Here is a 24122-nt window from a genome sequence, read left to right as displayed (position 1 = left end):
AGGAAAGAGAAGGATGGGGAGAGGGAGAAGAGAGAAGGAAAAGGGGAGAGGGGAGAGGAGAAGAGGGGGAAGGGATGGGGAGAGGGAAGAGAAAAGGCGAGAAAAGCAAGCAGAGAGATGTTGGGTACCTCTTGCCTAATGTCCATTAATGATAGGCATTGCACAACTGCAATGTCACAGCCGGGATGCTGATGAAGATACAGTAACCATGTGGAACATTCCCATTACCTCTTGCATCTTTCTCTCTGGCCTTTCCAGATCCACACCTAGCCCACCCCACCTCTCCAACCTCTTCTCCATCACTACGACAACAATGTTAAGCCAGGTGCCCAACTCTCAGGAAGACTTCAGGGAGTTGCAGGCCAGCCTGGACCACACAGTACAATTCTCTCTTAAAAACACAAAACAAAGCAATAACAACAAAGAGAACCTTATAAAATGGATTATATGGTGGACAGCCTTCTGGGTCTGGCTTGCTACCCTCAGTGCTGCTCTCTGGAACTCATCCTGGAAATAAACTTCCCCTTCTGTGTCTAAGTCCCCCTATGACTGGGGCAATTGTATAACTAGTTACTTTCTGAAGGTCATCTGGGCTGCTTTCAGGTTGGATTTATTATGAATAAAGCTGCTACGAAGATTCCTGGGCAGGATTGTGTATAAACATATTTCTCTTGGATAAACTCCCAGGTGCGTAACCATCGGGTCCTATGGTCAGTGTGTGCTTGGTTTTTAAGGGACTGGGGAGCTGTTTACAGCTCCAGAGTAGTGGAAGCATACAGCATTTCCAGCAGAGATGTATGGGAGCCCGGTTTCTCCATATAATTCCCAGAATTTGATGATATCACTATTTTAATTTTTTTTATTTATTTGTTATCATTGGCTTTTGAGACAGGGAGTCATGTAGTTCAGGCTTGTAGACCAGACTGACTCCAACTGCCCAGCATCCTCCTGTCGCAGCAGGTCAAGTGCTGGGATTACAGATAATGTTGCTTTATTTTACCCATGTCCAAAACTATACACAGTTTTCTCACTGTGGCTTTAATTTGCATTTTTCTAATAGCTAAGAGTGTTGATCATCTCTTCTATGTTTATCTGGTACCTGTCTCAGGTCAGACAGCTAAACAAGCACCACAGTATGGGTGGCTTACACACAAGGCAGTGGTTTATAAAGGGTGAAGACTTAACAGTTTTGAAAGCTGGGAAGCTCCAGCTCAAGGTATTGGCAGACATGAGAGCACACGTCCTAGAGTTTTGTGACTTTGCTTGGTCGGAGCGGATAGGGGGTGTCTTAGACCTCTGTCACTAATGACAGCTTTGCTTCTACGACCCAACACTTCCGAAGACCTGACCTCCTCACACCAGCTGACGTGATCGCTTTTGACTGTCAACTTGACCGAATCTGTAAACAACCTACGAGATACACGCTCTGGATTGGGTCCGGGTGGGGGAGCTAGCCTCAGAGTGGGTGGCCACTTCTAAAGGGGGGCTCGTATGTGCAGAGGACTGAGGGAAACCAGTGCTGCTGGCCTGCGCTTGCATCCTCCTGAGGGGTGCACTCCACGGCTACGATCTGACTGCAGCTTCTTCTGCCTTCCAATGCAGACTGAGAACCAGCGGCGATGAAGGCCTCTCCCAGGCCTCCAGTACTAGCTTCAGACCTCCAAGGCATCTAGCTTTAGGTTCTGAGAAGCTTCTGGGGTCCCAGCCTCTCCGATGTGGCCAGCCTCTAGTCTGTAAGCCAAGCTAACACACCCCTTTATAAGTCCTCCTATATTCCACATCACACCAGCAGTAAGGGACGTCCTCCTGTATTCTAGAGGATCACATCACACCAGCAGTACGGGACGTCCTCCTGTATTCTAGAGGATCACATCACACCGGCAGTACGGGACGTCCTCCTGTATTCTAGAGGATCACATCACACCAGCAGTACGGGACGTCCTCCTGCATCCCTCTAGAGAACCACATCACACCAGCAGTACGTGATGTCCTCCTGTATTCCTCTAGAGAACCACATCACACCAGCAGTACGGGACGTCCTCCTGTATTCTAGAGGATCACATCACACCAGCAGTACGGGACGTCCTCCTGTATTCTAGAGGATCACATCACACCAGCAGTACAGGACGTCCTCCTGTATCCCTCTAGAGAACCACATCACACCAGCAGTGTGGGGAGCGGGATTTCAGCACACACATTTGGGGGCACACAAGCATTGAGACCAGAGCATGGCATGCTCATCCTGCGCTTAGCCACATCCTAGGTGGACTTCTTCCTTCACTGCTGCACCTGCAGCATCCGTTAGATGCTCTAGATGCCTCTGCTGCGCATGCAGCATAAAAGTCTCTTCTAATCTGTAACATCCTCCTTTAAGTGCTTGTTTTGAGACAGGCTCATTATGTAGCCTTAAGTGACCTGGAACTTGCTATGTAAATAAGGCTAGCCTTAAACTCACAGAGATCTGCCTGCTTCTGCCTCCCACGTGGGGATTAAAAGTGTGCACTACCATACCTGCCCCCTCCTGCTCTCTTCTTAACAGGGGCTACTGCAAGGAAATGTGTTTCATTTTAATGAAGTCTAATCAACCCACTTTTCCTCTTACGGGGCACATGTGACTCTTTACCTAAATTTAACCTCTTATTTTTTTTTCTAAAAGTTTTTCATTTAAGCTCATGATTCTTCTGAGTTTATTCTTGCATGAGACAACATTTAGGTCAAAGGATTTGGTTTTGCTTATGAGATCCCAGCAGCACTGTTTGCAATGCTATCTTCTGAACCACTGTTGCCAAAAACCGGTCAAGCATATTGCGTGGCCTCTGTCTGGCTGCTATTATCTGTGTCACTGACCTATGTACCCTCATCTTATTTCTCTTTTTGAAAAATAAACTATTACTCTATTTCTTTTGCCTTTCCATGTAAATTTTAGAATAACTTGTATAGTGTAACATGGACAGAACTTAATGAATGACATCTGAGGTCATCCTCTGGCCTCCGTTGCACCCACACATTCAAACCCACTTGTACCCACATAAATGTGTACACAGATGCACACACGCACACACACACATATGCACACACGCACACACACACATGCATGTAAAGCAAATGACTGAAGTAAATAAAGAACTGTCCTTATATCCCTGGAACAAAGACATCTTTTTATGTTTCATAATTTAAAAAGATATTGTTGAATTCTACCTGCTAATAATTTAAGAGTATTCATAAAGGATTGGTCTGACCAGGCAGTGGTGGTACACACACCTTTAATCCCAGCACTTGGACAGGCAAATCTCTGAATTTGAGGCCAGCTTGGTCTACAGAGAAAGTTCCAGAAAAGCCAGGGTTACACGGAGAAGCCTCTCTCTCTCTTCTCTCTCCTTTCTCTCTCCTCTCTCTCTCTCTCTCTCTCTCTCTCTTTCTCTCTCTCTACACACACACACACATTGATATTGATCTGCAGCTTCCCTTCCCCACTTTTTGGTACTGTTTTTGTCTGGCTTGAAGATTACGGTAATATTAGCTTCATAAATACTTCCATGACTTCATAAAGTCAGAGAAAGCTCAGCCCAGCCCCAGGCCTCCATTGCTGCTTCCCTGGCTGGGAGAGGGAGAGGGCGGTGGTTTCCTTGCTGCTTTGCACACATGTGGGGACATATGATCTCATTACTGATGGGCACAGACAGTCTCCTCCCGTGACTCTGCTTCCTTCCTCCAGAGCAGACAGGGTTACCTGAAAATGACAGTCCTGGTCTCTACTTGGCTTCCTCTGACTCTCTAGGGTCCTCACCTCCCCGACACACCCTGCTCATTGGGATGAAGTCTAGACTCTGCTGTCTGCTGACCCTCGCTAACAAACACAGGCTGAGGCCACAGATGTGAGAAGAGCAATCACGGGCTAATGTTATTTCCCTTGCCAGGGCTGGTTGGTCCTACAGCTGGAGAAAGTGGCTTCGGTTGGGATGGTCTGTGTCTGGCTCACCAGTGTTTCCAGGCCACCAGCTTCCTCAGCTCAGAATCTGGGATACATCAAATAAACAGAAACCTCAAGGCTGTCATTCCTTGGGCCTGAGGTTCTCGCCTCATCTGCTTTCTGTCCACCGGAACGGCCTGTTTGCTTTGTAGAAGATCCAGAAATTGTCACTGTGCTTAGCAGGGGGCATGGGCAGGGGAAAAGCATATGCACCTCATCTTTCTGGAAATGGAAGTTCTCTTCTGAAGTGACTGTTGAACCAGCAGCGGCAGGAGGAGGCCAGGGCAGATGAGTGACTATTTTCTGACCTTTGAACTTCGGTACCTATTTAAACCGAAGCATTAAAATGTATTACCAGTGGTAGCTTGCTTGTCCAAGATGCTTCAGGCCCTAGGTTCCGTCCCTGGGTCCCTATACCTAAAAACCGTGTTATTCACCATTCTTAAGGTGGTGGGTCACTAGACGGAAACAAGGTTGACTTGGAAAATCTGCCTGGGTGATGCTCTGTGCTTTACTGAGTTAAGCTCTCATGTGTAGATGGTTTCGAGTGAGAACAGCAAGGTCAGTTTACCAGAGCTAGCTCAAATGACGTCACCCAAAGAGAAGCACCGTGTGTCCGTGATCCCCAGCGTGACTCTACAAAAACAAACAAGAACCAGAAAGGTGTTTCTAGTGGAACTGAAGTGTGCTTATCTCCTTAAGGGTCCTTAGTACTTACAGCATTTCTAAATACGTGACATTTTATTTATTGATTACTAGCATTATGACCGGATGTGTGTATGTGCATGCGCGTGCTTGTGCATGGCACGGCACACTCTGCGCAGTCAGTCCTCTCCTACCTTTACACGGGTTCCGGGGATCAAACTGAGATCACCAGGCTAGCATGGCAAGTGTCCTACCCATGGGGCCATCTCAGTGGCCCATGGGTGACATCTTAAAAAGTAACAGAAAAGTCACAAGTAAGATAAAGGCTTAGGTCAGAAGTTTGCTGCCAGATTTGTCCGTGACCCACCCTCCCATTCTCAAATCTATCCGGATACGAATGCGGCCATGGCCAAGAAGAATGTGACACCGGGCTCCGCCACCCACACCTAGCTGTCGGTGGTGCATACTTACATTCCCAGAGAACTCACAGCCCCAAACCCTCTGGATCTAACCCTCAAAGGCAGAGCCCTACAGAGTGGTCGTGGTTCAGCCTATGACCAGCAGGGGTCCTGCTGGGCTCTGCCAGGGCTCTCTGGCACCGCTTCTCACCACTGCCAGCCGTGCCTCATCTGCTCTGTCCTTCCAGGGTTCCTACAGGCCTGTGGCATCCCTGGCCTAGGGCTGTTTCTCACTGTGAAGGGGCTCTTGTTCACGAGCTGTTAAAGCAGAATCCCCAGAGCGAGGCAGAAGGAAGCACGCACTCCATGCCAAGGTCTGTGGCAGACACCACTGCTCATCTGAACCCTTGCATCCGGAAACTCCAGGCCACGTAGAAGAGACCGTTCAGAGTGGCGGAGGTATCCATTCTGATTCTTGCCCTGTCTTTTTGGTCAGACTTCCTAACTGTGCTATTGCTCCCATCATGAACCAGAGCTGGTCTCCAGTAACTCAGCTTCCCACCAAGGGAGCCATGAGTCAGTGTAGGCTGCATCCAGGAAGATTAGGTTGAGAAGGCAGGGTGACCCAAGTAGTCGCACAATGACCTCTGGGGGAAACAAATTCAGTCAGGAATCTCCAGGGTCACACGGCTGCCAAAAGCGGGCATGCAAACCCAGGGTGGACTTAAAAGAACCAGGCGAAAATGCCAGCACCCACTTCTACACGGCTGGACCAGAGCTAGGGGTTATGTTTCCTATCTGCCAGGGCAGATCACGAGCGTGGGTTATAGGTGCTAGTCCAGGGTGGTACACACCGGCTACCTAGCTGTCAGAGGTACCAGTGGTGTCCGGCACAGACACTCCTAAAACCAAAGGCTAATGGGGTCTTTAAATGGAGCAGATTGTCAGGTGTCTTGGCAGGGGCTGGAACCCGCCACCCCTTGCGAAGTTTGCACCTGGATGTGTCCGTGAGACTCCTGCTGAGGAGTGACCGGTGGTGGATGTGCTGTCGGGGCGTCACAGGCCAAGGAAAGACCACTCAGGAGGGAACCACACGGGTGGAATAAAAGATGACAAGCAGATGGGTACCGGGTGACATGGTGTCCAGAGAGGTGACAGTGTGAATTCTGAGGTGGACTCAGGAACAAAGGGTGGCCTTTACAGGAGAAAAACGTTCCACCCACTATGAAGAAGGACTGTGTGCCGAGCTGTCCAAAGACACGAGGCTTGCTGGGAGAGGTAATGACCTTCCCATCAATGGACACATTCAACTGCACCAAGACGGAAGGTCACACATCAAGGATGCTAGGATTCACCCTCAGGGATAACTGGAGCATGAAGCCCTTCGTGACTGAGGCCCAAGGGAACTGTTCCAGCTGGTAATTTTCCCTATGACCTTGTGTCTGATCCTTGGCACAGGTCACCCCCATGCTAGCCCCCCTTTGCATCTGCTCTCCTCCTGGACCTCCATGATGGCCCACCCTGGGAATGTAATTCACTCTGATTCAGCTCTGCTGCCCCAACACACTTTGAAATAACTCTTCTCTTACCCACACAGTCAAGAACGTCCCTGTAGGAGGTTTTGTTTCCTCCTCAATAAACCAAGTGCAACTAACACCCCACTCCCCTTGAAGGATAAATGTTTGGTAGAAATATTTTAATTTCCTTTGGGGTTGTTTTGATATAAGAAAATTTCAGAACTCTCTAAATGCCACTTTGGAGACAGGTTGTTCTATTTTGTGTTTTATGCGCTTGAATATTTTGCCTGTGTGCAGTGCCTTCTTAGGCCAGCAGAGGGCGCTATATCCTCTCTAGCTGGAGCTAGACTGTCAGGCACAGACTCATGGATGCTCCCCTGGGAGCATCTGGGTCGTTTGGAAGAGCAACTAATTCTCTTAAGCACTGAGCTGTCTTTCTAGGCCCTGTTTTTTGTTGTTTTTTGTTTTGTTCTCTCTCTCTTTCTCTCTCTCCCTCCCTCCTCCCCCCGCCCGTGTGTGTGTGTGTGTGTGTGTGTGTGTGTGTGTGTTTTAATGAATCGCTTTAACAAACAGAGGCAGGCAAATATAGTTATTGCAGTTTCACTATATCCCTCAGCAAGGCCCTGGTACAGCTGGAGATTCTGCTGACCTGTAATTTCTATAGATTCTCGAGGGAAACTGGGCAGGAGGGGGAACCACAGGACTGAATTGCTGGGTCCCCAAGGCCTGGAGAATGGGGTATCCTAGCCTGCTGGGAATAGAGCATCTAAAAGACAAGCATGTTTAGAAACCTGGGTGAAAGCCATTTCCCCCCGGTGGCAGGCATGGTCTGCAGAGGGAACACAGCTCTTCCGAAATGTGCAACACTTTTGCCAAAGATGAAAGTGAGTTCTCCTTGGGCAAGGGTTGCGCTTGCATGCAACAAAGCTGGAACCATGCAGTCCTGACAGGAAATTGGATAGAAGCAGCCATCTAAGACGGGCAATGTGTGCCCATGCAAACAGTGGCGTGGTTCCTGCCAGATTCCCAGGCAATTTTCTGCTTAAGCCATTGACACGGAATTTCTGATGTTGTAACATTCAAGGACTTGAACAAATAAAAAGCAAATTAGAATGGATTAAAAATAAAGAGGGCAGAAAGACACTTCTCTCTAAAGTCTGTCACACGCCGACAACGGAGAGCTGAAGTCCTGCTTGTAGCAGAGCCTCTTGCTCTGGGTCCCATACAAATGGGTTTTAGAAGACATCCGCAGCTAACTACTGGGCTGCGCTCCGGGAGCACAACGGAAGAGAGAGAGGAGCGATAACATGAACGAAGGCGTCAAGACCACGAACCTGAGCTAGTGGGAGCTCACTGACCTGCACTGACAACTGGGGAACCTGCGTAGGACTGAACTAGGCAACCTAAGTGCAGGGGACAATGGTGGGGCTTGGGCACTTTGTGGAGCCACAGGCAGTGGGACCAGGATCTAACCCTAAAGCATGAACTGACTTTGTGGAGACCTTTCTCTATGGAGAGACACCTTGTTCAACCTAAGCACGGTGTGTGTGTGTGTGTTTGTATGTGTGTGTGTGTGTGTGTGTGTGTATGTATGTGCTTGGTCCAGCCTCAATGAGGTGATGGGACAGATTTAGTTGATTTTCCAAGGGAGGATTTACCCTCTCTGAGGAGCGGGTGGAGGGAAGGTGGGGTGAGCGGGAGGAGGGGGGGGACTGGGATTAGTATGTAAAAAATAAATTTTTAAAAGGAAAAAATTCTCAATATCTGTTCTATCTTTTTAAGGCTTATTTATTTATTTATTTATTTATTTATTATGCATGCAGCACTTTGCCTGCATGTATGCCTGCAGGCCAGAAGAGGGCATCAGATCTCATTAAAGATGATTGTGAGCTGCCATGTGGTTGCTGGGGATTAAACTCAGGACCTCTGGAGGAGCACCTAGTGTGCTTAACCGCTAAGCCATCTCTCCAGCCCTCAATGTCTGTTCTAAAGACATGTATGAGCATAGGAAAGACCAAGCATCTTGCTATAGAGACTTAGCATTTAACTTGACTGTTGACTCACTTTCCTCAAATATGACCAGGAGAAGTGTGTCTTCTTTTGTAGCAGCAGAGCTATGGAATTCCCCCTGGAACAGGCCAGATCTGCTGAGTGTGGCGACATACACCTAGGCCCGGCATGCCCAGGCTAAAGAGGGAAGATCCTCGAAGCAAGGCATTGGAAACCAGCCTGGGCCACATGGTAAGATGTGTCTCCAAAATCCCAAATATTTGTTTGTTTGGTCTCCTTATTTCATAATTCTTCTAAATCACACAGCAGTTCAGGGATGCCTAGGGTATTCTCTTAAAGTGTAAACTTAAAAAAACAACCAAAAATACCCCCAAAGAATCGGTCACAAGGACTCTTGAAGCCTCTTGCCAAACATGCTAATCTGTATTTAACCACAACACCACAATGGCACACCCACACACACACACACAAACACATACACACACACACACACCCTACATCCGGACAGACATTCTTCAGAATAACTGGCGAGTGGTCCTTCAGTATCAAGATCATGACTAAGGTGAGGAAGACTTGCTGCGGATGAGAGCAGACGGAGGAGACGCATCAACTAAATGCAATGGTGGTGGCAGGGGCTAAATTATCGACTGTATAAAAGATCCCATCAGTGGGTCACTCAGCGAAGGCTAGACAAGGTCTGCAGCTTGGTTATCAGTATCATTTCCATGGCACTACGATTTTATATGATGCAAATGGCTAAGGAAGTTGAGTGCGGAGGAAGCTGGGGGTCCTTTGGTTTTGCAATTTTTAGGAAATTCTGAAAGTGTTTCAAATAAAGGGTTTATTTCTTCATTTTTGCAGCCACTGGGGACCATGTGTATACCAGGTTAGTGCTCTACCCCTGTGCTACAACCCCAGCACATCAAAGGGGTTTACAAGACAGGAGCTCTCTGCCCTAGGAGTCCTGGGAAAGCCTGGCTTCTGAGCGCTCCCTGAGGGCCGGCAGGTGTTGAGGACAGTCAGGACCCACCTGGGAAAAGCACAGCCCTCAAGGCCACCTACCTCTTCCTTTAGTGGCTTACCTTGTCACACTGTTTCTGTCACAGACACTTAGAGTTTTTCCTGGGAGCTGCGACAGGGGTCTGAGACGGGCGGCCAGCATCATGTCAGCAAGTAGGAGGGCGATCTGCTTTCTTCTGGTGGGTCTGAAACACAAAAATGCATGCTCAACCGCTTGCCCTCAGAAGTTTAGTCAGTAAAGTCCACTTTCTGACAAGGCACTGCTCAAGCTAAAGCTTCGGGAGATGGAAAATGGGGAGCCAGGGTGTACCAACATAGGACAACCATGGATGGGTGGTCACCTATGTGTGACAGACAACATTGAACTAGACCAGTGATCCTCCAGGCAGGCTGTACAGAAACTACTGGGGGAACTGACTCGGGACATAACCAAGGAATATCTAACTTTGTGACAAGGCAAAATGACCTCATCTGTAAAGTTCATGCTCAAGAACTGTGCAATTGAGTTTTGTTGTTGTTGTTGTTGTTTTTCGAGACAGGCTCTCTCTGTATAGCCCTGGTGGTCCTGGAATCACTCTGTAGAGCAGGCTGGCCTTGAACTCACAGAGATCTGCCTGCCTCTGCCTCCCGAGTGCTAGAATTAACGGTGTGGGCCACCACTGCCACAAAAGGTATAATGTTCTAAGTCATTTTAGAATTTTGTGTTGGCTCACATCTGTAGCTGTCCTCAGCTGTATGTGACCTGCAGGCCACAGGTCTGACACACCTGTTGGGGAGTCTTCTGGGAGAGCAGCCACCGGCTGGGGCCAGTCTAACTCAGAAAGCCCTCCCTTGTCCAGGTTTCTTACATCTCGTGAAATATCCATCTGTGGTGATGGACACCAGCCTTCACCTACAGCGCATCTCCATCCTCTGCGGGTGGCGTGTGCCATCCCACACCCTGCTCGCCCCACAGCGTGTCTCCATACTCTGCGGGTGGCGTGTAACATCCCACACCCTGCTTGCCCCACAGCGTGTCTCCATACTCTGCGGGTGGCGCATAACGTCCCACACCAATGTCACCCACAGCGTGTCTCCATCCTCGGTGGGTGGCACGTGCTGTCCCACAACATGCATCGCTTGGCTCAGGACTCCACCTCCCTCTCACCTCAGCAAACTGGAGGCTCTGAATTAAGGTGAGACTCTTCACATTAAAACACACATATAAAATCCAGACAGGGTAGGACACGCCTGTACTACTTAGCACTTGTAAGCACTTGTTAGGCTGAGGCAGGAGGATTGCAACTTGGAAGTCAGCCTCGACTATAAGGCAAGTTCCCCACCAGCCTGGGCTATAAGACTGCGAAACAAGCAGACAAACATCATCGACAACAAAACCTGCACACAGAACAAACAAAGACCACACATATCCCCCCTCATCCTTATCCATTTTAGGTTAAGTCAAACTACTACAACTACGTCATACGTCACTTGGTGGCGCCTAAGGCCTCCCCAGCACCATGGTGATTAAATGTCACGTATACAAACCAGACCCAGACAGGCTTCCGCTATGGCGACCGGGCTTGCACTATGGCGACCAAAGCAATGCTCATCGCAGGGGCAGCTGGGGCTGTGTCGCTGCTTTAATCTTCAGACAATGAAGAGAAGCAGAGGTCTCCTCAGCTTGCGCTATGCTTCATTAGTGCCTGTGGCTCAGCATGTGTGTTAGCGCCTGCTCTGGCTAACGGTGACAATTTCTGGCTAAAGGGCTAGGAGGGGACAGTGACAGCTTCTGGCCAAAGGAGGAGAGGCTGGGAGGTTCCACATGGCTGGAGCCCAGGTGATCAGACCTGGATGCGGATGTCTTTCTTCCTGGCCTCTCCTTTGTGAAAGGGGCTGTAGATTGCCACATCTTGTTAATAATAAGATCCCAGCAGGGAGAAATCTCTCCCTAGCCCGCCCCAAACACAACTGACGGTCAGCCATGAGGCCAGTACATCAGTCAATTTTCTATGACAATTAATAAAGTACCTGATACCGAGTATATATAAAAGCCAACAGGTTCATTTTTGACCCACATTTTTATTCCAAACTTAAAGGTGTACGTCTAGTTACTGACTTCCAGCTGGCAGAGTCCCAGGTTGTTACGATACATCAAGACATCATAAGTCAGTAGTCAGTAGCAGGAATTAACTCCACATCTTCTGTCTTTCCTTCCTTCCTTCCTTCCTTCCTTCCTTCCTTCCTTCCTTTTGAGACAGGGTCTCACTATGTAGCCTTGGCTGGCCTGGAACTCAAGATGTAGACCAAGCTGGCCTCAAACTCATAAAGATCTGCCTGCCTCTATGAATGTTGGGGTTAAAGGCACACACCACCACACCTGGCACACAGACCTTTTTATAGAGCCATCAAGATTCAACTAGGGAGCTCCACCCTGATGGCATTAGCTAATCTGGATCAGCTCCCAAAGGCCCTTCCTCTGAGGGCAAAAAAAAAAAAAAATAGTTCACTTATGATCTGGAGAGGTGCCTCAGGGGTTAAGACCACTGGCTGCTCTTTCAGAGGACCCAGGTTCAATTCCCAACACTCACATGGCCAGCTCTCAATCATCTCTAACACCAGTTCTAAAGAATCCCACTCCCTCTTCTGGTGCCAGAATCCCTCTTCTGCATGTGGTGCAGAGGCTTGCATGCAGGCAAAGACGCCCATACACAAAGGGAAAAAAAAGGACAGCCGGTTACATTTCTACCCTTCAAACTTTACAATTCGAGTTAAGGCTCAGACCATATCTAGATCATGGGAGGAGCCTTATGCTAGTTAACAGGCCTGCCTAGACAATGCTCAAGGGACAGGCAGAGGTGCTTAGCTGCTGAATTCCCAGGTAGGCAGACAGGGCCCCCTTGACTTCTGATTTTGAACTTGACGGTGGTTCTTCTGTACTCTCCTTTCTATGAGTCACTCCCATTCCAAGAGCTTCCAGCTAGAAAGATCTAACAGCCGGAGGCAAATCCTGCATGGCCTCACTTACCTACGCCTGCTCTGCTGGCCTCTAACTGCCTTTCTACACAACCAATTTGCTCACTTTCCAACGTTGTCTCTTGCACGTCTGGGAGGCAGCTCTCTCCAGTCTCAGAGCCCTTGGCATTGCTCTCCCTCTTCCTGGGTGGCTGAGGCTGGGAGGGCTCTTCTGTCCCTTCAGTCTTTGGAGTGGCTGCTCTTCATTACCTATTGTGATTTGAATATGGTTGCCTCCTAGAAAAGTCATGTTGAAATGGAAGGGAGAAAAGGCTAGAGATGGAATCTAGATCTTCACACATTTAAGCCAATGACCTACTGAGCTATTCCCCAAGTCACTAAGACTAATATCCGACTGTCACTGGGGCAATGACACATGGGGTAATTAGAAACTGGACACAGTGGAAGGAGGGCCAGGGGTTCAAAATCACCTTCAGCTACAGAGAAAACTCAAGGCCACCTTGAGTCTCATGAGATTATATAAGAAAACAAGACCAAAACAGAAACTAGAGGTGACTAGAAGCCAGGTGTGGTCGTACCGACAGTCTCAACACTTGGAAAACTGAGGCTGGAGGAACACACATAGAGCAAGCCGCCTGGGCTTCACATGGAGCTCTTCCTATCTTTACACAACAAAAAAGTGTTTAGTAACTAGGGACAATTAGTGCTGGTCCCCGGGAGACGTCACTCTCCAGGGCTGGATGAGTTACCCTAAGAGCAGACTGTCTGGAGCAACCCTTCTGCTATGTTCCGCCACGTTCAAACCAGCTCCCACCTCACCCCGCCTCTGCTGTGCTATAAACAGCATGGCGTCCTCACTGGAAGCTGAGCATCTGCCCTGTGCTTTGGACTTCTCAGAAGCACAGTCGAACTGAACCTCTTGTCTTGAAAAGTATCAGCCTCAGGTATTCTGTTAGAGCCACAGAACCATGCAAAGTCATCCCCCCTTTTTAGAGACCTCCCAAGCGATGCACAGCATGACCCTGAAGGCCCATTGTCTTTAATGCCCGAGCTACCCTGCTTATTAACTTAATCTCCCTCTATGAGACAAAACCTCATGAGACCAGAGGACCTGCCCATCCTCTTGGCCACTTTCAGTAACCATCAGTGCCCAGGACAACCAGAGGAGGCATCAAGCACATCTCTGTTGAGTCTGAAAGGAGGTTAACCAAGGAGTAACCTTCCTTGTGGGTAGGAAGGCAGCATGCGGTCCATACTGAACTCCCTGTGGCAGGTCCCTGCAGGCGGCAGCACAACAGAGCCCAACTTGGCCCCTGTGGAAGACCCAAGCCAGAAACTTCATTCTCTACAGGAAGCCATGTGCTGAACATGGCTGAACACACACATCTCCACCTCCTCCCACCACAACCGAGGCCTGCCCACTGCTCCTGGGTGACTTCAAATGCTTGTCTGCAATTAAAGACCTTCCCCAGCCTTTGGCTCAATGCCTGCACAAGAAAAATGTCTCAGTAGAGTCTCCAAATAGAGGGTTGCTTTCAACTTAGTTTTCCTTAGAGTCAGCAAAATGGGAAGTGTTATAGTCAAACTAGCTTAAAGCACATAAAAACTCAGGCCTTTGAATTATGCCCATTTACAATACGGTCTCTCATACACAGAGTGGAAGGCGGGGCCTCATACTAAGCAAGTGCTTTGCCGCTGAACTACACACCCAGCCTGGCCTAGGTTTATGGAACACAGAGATATCATGGCATACCTAAGGACTTTCCCCCAGTTGCTGTTGCTATCTTAATGCCACCAGCTGGATTTCACTCTCTGTAAAAGAACAGGAAGTTCTCTGCCTTCAGGTTTGGGAACAGAAATGGTGACAGGAAGCAGGTGGTTCCAGAAAAAGGAAGATCTCATAAGGGCTGGGCTCTGTTGGCCTTGAAACTCAAGCACCACTGTAAAAGGGCACAAGGGTCTAACTGGGGGAGGGACCAAATCCATAGGTACAAAATAAAGATGCTAGCAAAACTTGGGTCTCCTCTCATGAGCACCCCCTCAGATATCAATGCATAATCTGTGGGAAACCCAAGATGAACCCCATTTCTCCTCCCATCAAAGCAGTCCAAATCAGGAGCTTGGTATGGTAGTGCCTATAATCCCAGCACTCAGGAGGCCGAGGTAGGTGGATGGTAGAGCCTATAATCCCAGCACTCAGGAGGCAGAGGCAGGCAGATCTCTGTGACTTTGAGGCCAGCCTGGCCTATGGAGCAAGTTCCAGGACAGCCAGGGCTATACAGAGAAATCCTGTCTCGAAAAACTAAAAAAGTAAAAGCCTTTGTTCAAAGAGATGCTCACCAGTCCTTTGAGAGAGAGTCTGGACAGGAAGCCTCATAGGGTTACACAGGAATGTTAGATGGTACCCACACACCAGACTTCCAGCACAATGCAGACATAACACACAACAAATCTCAATGGAGTCTTTTAATAAAGCCAAGGATTTAGCTGCACAGCACAGTTCTGCAGAGACACACCTAACATGGGCACCTCAATCTGCCCGGGAGACTCTGGACACAGAAGAATCCCTGAAAGGTAGTCACTGCAGTGTGTCTATTCTGTCAACCCCCTCTTCTCCCACTTGGTCCAGCCCACAGGATTCTGCCTCCACAGCTGTTGCTGCACAGTTGTGGGGGGGAAGATGGCCTGTCCCCTGACCCTGGATGACTTAGATGACCCCTAGGAATGGATGAAAATCAGCCTCTATGAGCTGGACACCTAACACCTGCTGAGGGTAGGCAGTCAAAGGTGGATCCCACTGAACACTATCATTAATTTATCTGCCTTACGTTCAGGGAATGCTTCATTCTCGACCTTATAATGACAAGGTGACACTTGCCTCCCATACTCCATCACTCATCTGTGTTTTCCCAAGAGAAGATGCTATCAGAAATGTCAAAATCACTATAAACTACAATAGCCAGACTAAGAGAACATTCTATGCCCAGGAGACCAGGGCTTGCTTGTCAAGGGCAAGATCACTGATGCTATCTGGGGCTCCAGCCTGGTCTGCTCTTACCATAAGGCGAGCTTTGATAGCTGGTTATTCACTTGCTGTCAATACACTAAGGTTTATTTCCAGCTCAGCCTTTGCCCCAAACTCCAGGCTGCGGTATACAACTGTCCCTCTGAAGGTTTGATTGGGTATGCCAGGTTTAATTTGTCCCAAGTGTAGGTGTTCTGATTTCCTGCACATTCCACAGCCCAGCAGTTGGCAAATCTTACTGACGTCCCCTCCATGAGCTAGCTAGGATCCTCTGCTAGGATCCACCACCATCTAAGCCTTTGTCCCTCCTCGCCTGCAGAATTGCAACAGCTTCCCAAGTAGGCTCTTTGAGCCCATCAAGGTCTCCATGCAGGATGTAGTCCTGCAAAACAGACATCATACCATTTCACTCTTGCATCTCATTCCCCTAACAATTAAAGCCCAGATTGGTACAGACTGCCCAAAACCCTACCTGACCTTGGCCCCATTGTCCTTTTAACCTCATCTCTGTCCACTGTGTCTCTGTCATAATAGCCTTCTTGCTGTCACTGGAACATCTGGTGCACTGCAGCTTCAGGGTCATGCCTTTATTGTCCCTCTGCCTGGAGACGCTTCATAAAACAGCTACATCTACAGAGCTGCAACACCTCAGTCCATCACACCCCAGTTTGGTAATTTCTCTGTCCGCTCCCTGCTTCCTTTTTTGCTTTCCTTCTTGGTCCCTCACTACAACCTTTCTATCTGCATTATACACATTCTTTCTATCTTATCTGCATCTTCGAGACCCAAAGCTGAGTGAATTAAGGGGGTTTTAAGCCAGGCGTGGTGGTCCATGCCTTTAATCCTAGAACTCAAGAGGCATATCAGTCCTTTTCTGTCACTTTGTTCTGCAAAGCACATAGTTTAACCAGGGCCATCTGACTGACCACTGCAACGAAACTGTCCATCGGAGCCTGGTGGGGTCTTTAGCGAGCACTCAGTTTTAGCCCATGACTCTCCCTCTCCCTAAGTCAATAGTAAATATTTCAGTCGTGAGGGGTGGGGGCCCCTGAGCCCCTCCTCCTTCCACGCCTGACCTTTGAGGAGCTGATTTTGTAGTCCACCTGTGAAGGCATCCATAGCATCTGTGTTCTTACCAGCGCTCACTTTATCTGCTATGCTATCTCTCTTCATTCCTGTGTCTCCCTTATCCTATACCAAATCGGATCTACTTCACGCCTAACAAATAAAATCTCTTCCAAGCTACCTTTCTTAATTGCCTATAGCAAAAATCAGCCTCCCAAAAGCTTCGCAGGAAGTTGAGGCAGGGTGGGGATGGGGTAGAGTCAAGACCTTCCTGGACTATATGAAGTCCTAGGTCAGTCCAGGTAACTGAGTGAAACATTATCTGAAAATAATAGAAATCAGGTTAAAGATATAGCTCAATGGTAAACACCTATCATGCATGAAGCCTTGGCTTTAACCCTCTTCACAGGAAAAAACAAAACAAAACAAACCAACCAACCAATAAAACCTTTCCCTCTTTTCCGTCTCCCTCCGGACTTCTGGAATTGCAGTCACTGAGTGGGGTATACTGGAGATATTTCTGTTTCCAACTACTCACAAGCCCTAGCTAACCATCGGTCCCACCTGCACTGTGAACACCCCACGAACAGGACTCAGATGGTGAATCACTGACTTCTAGGTTTCCTCTCGAGATGCGTTGTTCAGAAAGCATGAACAATAAATGTCTCCGTTTGGCTGCCTGGCCGGCTAGGGTGTTTATGTACCGTGCTTCAGGACGAATCTGATGTCGAAAGAAAGGCGTCTGCTGCGTCACAAAGGATCCTGGCAAGAGGAAGCCTCTGCAACTCTTCCAAGTGGGAACCTCTGGGCTAGACAGTGACTCTGCATCTACTGACTTATGGGTCGACTTTGGCTCACTGGCTGGAAAAACACGCGATGGGTATTATGCCGCCGCCTCCTGGAAGGGGCAGCCACAGGGAGAGGGAAAATGACGTTGGGGCCCCACCCAGATGCACGAACCCACGGGATCTCGGCGCCCTCCAGCACGCAAGGGGTGTAGTGGAGTCGCACAGGCGCCTCCCCCTCCACGCCGCGGCCCCTCACAGCCAATCCCAGAGCCAGGGTCCCTTCCAGCCGGCATGAGGGCGGGGACCAAGGGGGCTCGGCCAAAGCCGCGCTCCTATTGGCTGAGGCGGCACCACCTAGACAAAGCCACACTGTCCTCCAGACGCGGCGCTGGGGTGGCTTAGGGCCTGGTCCTGCCAGGGTCCCCGCAGCTCTGCCATCCCTAGCCGACCCCCACGGTGCCGCCACCTTGCCTGGACCTCCTCCTCCCCCAGCACCGAAGTCAATCCGGTCTCCACTAACCCCGGCTCTGTTCACTCTCAAGCGGCTGGACCTGAGGCATCCTTTCTGGGCGCAGCACGCACGGAGGAGGAGTTGCCAAACCCCGAGAACAGAGCCTAGTGGAGGTCATGGAAGGAGGGGGTGAACGTAGGGCAAGGTCGGGAGAAGGGTCGGGATCGGGCAGAGCTTACAGCCGAGGCTAGAAGATTGGAAGAAAGGGGCTACGAAGTGACCTTGGGCCAGTTCCTTCCATTCCTAGGGTCTCAGTTCCCGTCTGTGAAATTGCGCGAGCAGTGAACAGTGAGTGCCAAGGATTTCACGTAGGGGCCACGAGGCCGCGTAATCAACCTCGGGCCTCCCGTTACGAAAATAAAGCACCTAGTTCCTGGAGGCGCGCACGGAGGAAGCGGGAAGCAGCTAGAGGGTGGCGGGTGCAGACGACCGGGGGCCGAGACAGGGAGATCGATCGATCCATCTCTGGTTCCTCTTTGGCCGCAGAGCTGCCTAGAGGACACTATGTCCCTTCCCCACCCGCATTCCAAGGACCCCGCACAGGAGCCACGCCAGGCCAAACCAAACCGGGCAGTTGGCGCTGGCGTGCCTGCCCCAGTGACCGCGATGAAGACCCTCCCTCCTCTTACCCCAAAGCGACCCGGTAGGGGGTTCCAAGGCGAGGGCTGGGCTGGTGCGCAGTCTCAACCTGGTGCTGTACAGGTGCTCGCGCTTCTGGCTTGGAATTGGCGCCCTGCTCCTGTTTCCCAGGATACTCTCCTGAATCCCCTAAAACCGGCCTTCTGCCTCCGACACCCGGATGTGCCTTACACACTCCGTTGCTTGCGTTAGGGCTGCGCCGGGCGGGGCCCGACGGCAGACAGCGCGGAGGCGGGGAGAGCTTGGGCGCAGCCTCCTCAGCCCTCCTTATCCCGGCCTGGCTCTGCTCCAGTAGAGGGTGCCCCTAGTCTCTAGGCACCCCCGAGATAATTTGTTCATCCCAATATAAGCCTGGTACAGATCTCTGCTGCCATCTGATCTTTCCTTCCTGGACCCTGGATGGAGCAGGAAGGCAAAAGGTGAGAGAAGGCGACAGCCCTCTCCCCGCGCCCCCAAACCAGGGGAGAAAGTGCAGCTTCCAGGAAGTGAAGAAATCCCGCGAAGGACAAGACTCCTTCCAGGTTTTTCGTGTGTTTGCTGTCTTTAAAGCTCACCGGAGCTAAAAGATTAGTTGGTTGACTTTTAAATGTCATTTAACCAAATGACATATAACATTTCTTCTGAGATTCTTGAACGTATCGCAACGTCCCAAGGTTTCACCAATAGGACATATCTGCCTGTGGTCTGCAGGGGCAGTCAGCCACCCCACTACCACGAGATACCTGTTTCCAGGATGAGAAACAGGCTGAGAGAAGATACCAGGCTGTTAGTGATGGAGCTATGTTTAGAAAAATTACATAACGGCTGCTCAGAAAGGAACTAGGAAGGTGAACGTCCGAGGGAAGTACCGGGGCGGTTGTGGGGGGTGGGGTGGGGGCTTTAAAGAAACCTGCCATCTCCGTCCCTGAATTTTGAGGGCTGAGGCTGTGTTTCTTTTTTATGCCCCGCTTCTGGCACCCAGAACACTGAAGACCAAGAGTCCTGAAAAGAGAATGCCTTGGTTTGCTGTGCCCATTTCACAGACTCAAACCAGACTCAGAATGGCTCTCAGTAGATGGTGCCATAGCCCATAAAAACAAATCCCTATACGTAAATCAGGCGTGGCGGTACATGTCTTTAATCCCAGCACTCGGAGAGCCGGGCAGATCTACAAAGTGAGTTCCAGGGTTCCAGGGGAAACCTGTCTCAAAACAACCAAAAACCTATAAAACACCCATAATCATAAAATCATCATAGAATGAGTTACACTTTGAGGGCTGTGTCATGCTGGAAGAGAGTTAATCTTCCCATCTAGGAGAACCGTAAATTCTAACTTGGTACTTGGGGCTGAGAATTATGTATAAAGATTTATAGAAGACTTACTAATTGACCTCTTTGACATTAGCTTAGACACCCTTAGCGGCTGATTTCCAGTCTTTCCAGCCCAGCTTTGCTGGTGTAACCTGAGAAGCCCCCACCTCAGCCATACCCGTACCTCCTGACTTCAATGTGTCCCATTGTCACAGCACTCCAGGACCACTGGGGCGACCCACTGCTCTCCTATACTGGTAAACCTGCCAGCATAAAAGAGCCAACGCCTTCTGGGATGTTTCTCTGACCAATATCACCCCCTTGAGACACATCTGGCCCTCATTACCCCCTTAGCAGTACTGAAGTGAGCCTAGCGTACGTCCTGAAATGATAATATGGAGTCGGTGGTAGTGAGCCATGTGACCAACTCTCTAGCACATCCTTTCCCACTCCATCCTCCCCACATGACTACAGCAGTCACGTCGGAAATGATTCCCAATGGTGGCCCGGGTGAGTGTCCTGTTTTGCTGTGCAAATGACATACAGAGCGATCCTCTCCCCAGAGGGAAAGCCATGCACTGTCTGCCAGACACTCTCAGACCACGGGCATCAGTTACTGACCTCGATTACTGAATTGCAAACCACAGAGCACCCCTAAGATGTTGGTACCCATGGGCAGATCACCAGCACCCTGCCATCTAGTAAAGCAGGGCCATCCTATGCCTTTCAGAATTTCTGGGGGCTTGGCCAAGTCATCCCTCCTAAGAACGTATAGGAAGGTATGCTGTGAGCTCTTGCTAGACTTTGTATGCAGAGGCTACCTTCATCCCAAGGAAACTGCTTGACCCTCAAAACTGGGGTCTAAATTAAATGGAGACACAGTGTAGTTAATGTGTCTTATCGATGGGGTGTGTTCCCTGTGCGATTTTCTCATACATATATATAATGACAGGGTCTCACCCTGCCTGGAAGACTGGCCAGCCTCTGCCTCTCGAGTGCTGGAATTAAAGGCGTGCGCCACCACGCCTGACTCTTCTTGTTCCTTTTAAACATAAAAAAAAAAATTCCCTGTATGGCAGTGAGCCACGTGATTAGTGAAAATGCTCTTTTGTCACCCCGTTAATCACGTACACGGGGTTTGCTCCCCAGATAAGCCATCTGTATACACATCCTCTTTAGGGTCTGCTTGGGGTGGGGGGCAAGGGGGTACACAGGTGAAGAAAATGGCAGCTCTGAAGAGGCATTCTAGCCCCATGTCAGGCCTCTTTCTAAAGACTGCTCCCAAACCTGCTAATGAAGAACTGGTTTGTTGGGTTTGAGATTTCACGCCTTCATTTCCCAAATGTCCTGCCCTCGAGGGCATCACTAACCACTCAGAGACAGGCAGGAAATGGGGACTCCCAGGAGAAAGCCATCCAGTAGGCAAGAGAGGCGAGTAGAGGCGGCTCCATCTCTAGTCATTCTGTCTTCCAATCTGGGAGCTGGAGAAAAGGCTTGGCTGTGAATGTGAGCACACGAAGCAGAAACTGTGGGAACCAGGTCACTCTAGACAAGACATGTGCCAAGAGTCCAGCTTCCCGCCGCACTTCGGCCCAGACGCAGGGCCTGGGGCCAGGCTCCTTAGCAGCTGTGCACCTCACCTGAACCCCCAGAGGGCGCTGTTGCAAATAACCAACTAGGTTTGGGAGGGAAAAAAATCTCTGCCGTTTAGGCAATGAGTTGTGTGCGCGAGCTGAGTCATCGGGATGCCTACCATAAATCTTCTGAAAGAGGGACAGAGACATTCAGTGAGAGTAGGGAGTGTGGCGCTTGGGAGAAGTTTTAGAGAAGAATTGGCTTTCTGAAAGATAAAAACCCAGGAAAACTGCAACACCTAAGTCCCCTGCTGAATCAGGTTCTCGTCATCTCACACTTTGACCCAGGCCGGTTTAGTTAACATCCCTCCCCTTTCTGGACCCTGCCCAACTCAGACTACACCTGGCCCCGGGTGCCTCTGCTCGCTGCTGGTAGTGGAGAGTGCAGCATCTGATTGGTGTAGACTAAATCGGCCTTTATTCCCCCCCCCCCCCAAATCCCGCACAATTTGCTATGAGATCGGACGGGGCTAGAAAACAATGGTGCCATCTGCTACCTCAGATCCCACAGACTTTCTGTTTTGATGCAACTGGGTTTTTCTTTTAACCTGGAGGCCTGGGGAGGTGGCACCAGGGGGTGAGCAAAAGCCAAAGCCGAACTCAACACTGCCCCCCATCACCCCAACCCACGTAAGAAGTCAAATGTGGCTGCACATCTGCTATCTCAGCACTCCTATCAAGATGGATGGCTATGATCCAATTTATGAGGCACTTGGAATAGGGACTCCTTTCTACAGCAAGTTCTCCATAGCTGCTGGGTTACATGGAAATGACTCATAGTGATTCTGATATAGTGGCCAATTCTGGTACTAACTAACCTAATTGACCATATTAACTTTTTTTCTTTCTCTTGAGACAAGATCTCACCGTATCTCACTGTATACAGGCTGCGCTTGAACTCACAATCTTCCTGCTTCGGCCTTCTGATTTCAGGAACTACAGGTGTGTATAATACCATACTTGGCTCATATAAACCTTAAATTATAGTACATGGGACCTAATTCTCAATGCTTAAATCTGGTTAAGTTTCTATACTTCTAGGTCTATTTTTTAAAAAGAATATTGAATATACTACAACAAATTTTAAAATCAAGGTCAAATTTATATGTTTATTTCAATTAATTTTTTTCAGTGAGCACGCATCCCTTTCATTTCTGCTGTTGGCACCCAAGTTGGAACCTAATTTTTCCATCTATCAAACTGCATAGTTACTGAGTCTTTAGGAGTAGCTGGGACCTCTTTCTAAAAGCCCGTTTACTTGTCTCGAACCTGCTAAGCATCCCTGGAGACACAGGGGCATTTCCTTCCACAGGCAATTCTCAGGTCCACCTTCTCTTACCTTAGCAAGCTTCTGCAACACTGCCAGCACAGGGAGTTGTTCCCAGACTGCAACCAGCCAGATGCCCAGAGTCCTCTGACTTCCCAGCAGGGTATAATAACTGCCCAGCAAAATCTCTTCCAGACTTAATGTGTTTCCTTTAGTTGGGAATGAAAGTTCCCGCACGAGCGTGACAGGAAAGCCACCTACTGATAAAATACGGTATCAAGCAAGCTTCTGGATAGACGTCTACGTGTTTGCTATTGAACGGGCAAAGTTCGGTTTTGTTACCATTTGTTTTAAGTTTAAACTGTCTGTGAATTTGACCCTCTGGCAAGCAGAGGATCAAGGGTTGATACTGCCGCTAAGGGAAATACTGTAAAGAAAAAAAAAAAGATGGCAAAGCTCACCCTGCCAGGCAGGCAATTGTGGACACAAGTTAGCTCAGGAACTAGCTGAAGAGAATAGGGACTAGCCAGGGTACCCTGAAGCATAAGCAGGAAACACGACTTGAGGAAGAGTTTTGAAAGTTTCAGGAGCTTTGCAGGGGATGCCTGGAATTCTGAGAATCCCTTGGGGGCAGCTCTTAGTATTGTCGTGCTATGATTCAAGTGGATAAACTCAATGGAAAAGTAAGCGGGGTTGAATTAGTGACCCGCGTTGGTCTCTTCAGAAAACAAGGTTTGGTCACATAACCTGGAGAGAAATGTGACGGCTGACATGCTTCCTGGGGCTGAAGGGAAGACAGACCTAGTAGTGGATGAGAGCCATAAATGTGACCAGTTGCTAAGTATGTAGTTGGCATGAATATTTATTCCTTGTTTCTTTATAACTATGTTTATGTGTACAGTGATCACTTGGTTCCCTTCTCTTTATTATCCTTTCGTCAAGTAACATAAGATGTGTTGACGCTCCAGTTCCAAGTCAACACATCATAAGAGTGCATAGGGCTCTTGCCGAGGATCCGAGTTCGGTTCCCAGCCTGCATGTCTGGTAACTCACAACTGTAATGCCAGCTTCGGAGGATCTGATGCCCTCTTCTGGCCTCCGAGGGCACTCCCACTCATGGGCCACCCCACTACCTGCCTCCCCTCGCCCACAATTCAAAATAAAAAATAGGGCCAGTTATAGTGGTACACACATTTAATTCCAACACTCAGAAGGCAGAGGCTGGTGGATCTCTGTGAGTTTCAGGCCAGCCTGGTCTCTATAGTAAGACCATGTCTCAAAGACCAAAAATTAAATAAATAAGTAAGTAAATAAATAATTAAATATCTTAGAAAATACCGTGTTGATTTTATTCTCCTAATAGTTAAGGACTATTAGCTATTACCAGC

At 49.2% G+C, this 24122-nt stretch overlaps 1 protein-coding gene across 2 annotated transcripts in view; it reads right to left on the bottom strand.

Moving 5' to 3' along the window:
* The window catches only part of Bdh1 (3-hydroxybutyrate dehydrogenase 1), a 37721-nt gene extending 14780 nt beyond the window's left edge, over positions 1-22941 (bottom strand). The window contains exons 1-2 of one of the 2 annotated variants that reach the window (XM_041673108.1): positions 22807-22941; positions 9623-9745 (exon numbers count right to left, since the gene is read on the bottom strand). In XM_041673108.1, coding sequence (XP_041529042.1) covers positions 9623-9705 — 83 coding nt within the window. In that variant the 5' untranslated portion in view covers positions 9706-9745; positions 22807-22941. Of the gene's footprint in view, positions 1-9622; positions 9746-18533; positions 18737-22806 lie in introns of those variants that run through there. The other variant, XM_041673106.1, reaches the window with a different exon arrangement.
* Between the last annotated feature and the right edge of the window lie 1181 nt (positions 22942-24122).

Source organism: Microtus oregoni, unplaced genomic scaffold, assembly GCF_018167655.1.
Source record: "Microtus oregoni isolate MIOR12 unplaced genomic scaffold, Mior012 000023F_ref0000262, whole genome shotgun sequence".
NCBI lineage: Eukaryota > Metazoa > Chordata > Mammalia > Rodentia > Cricetidae > Microtus > Microtus oregoni.
Note: the sequence above shows the minus strand (reverse complement) of the source record. Positions and strands in the feature narration are given on the sequence as shown.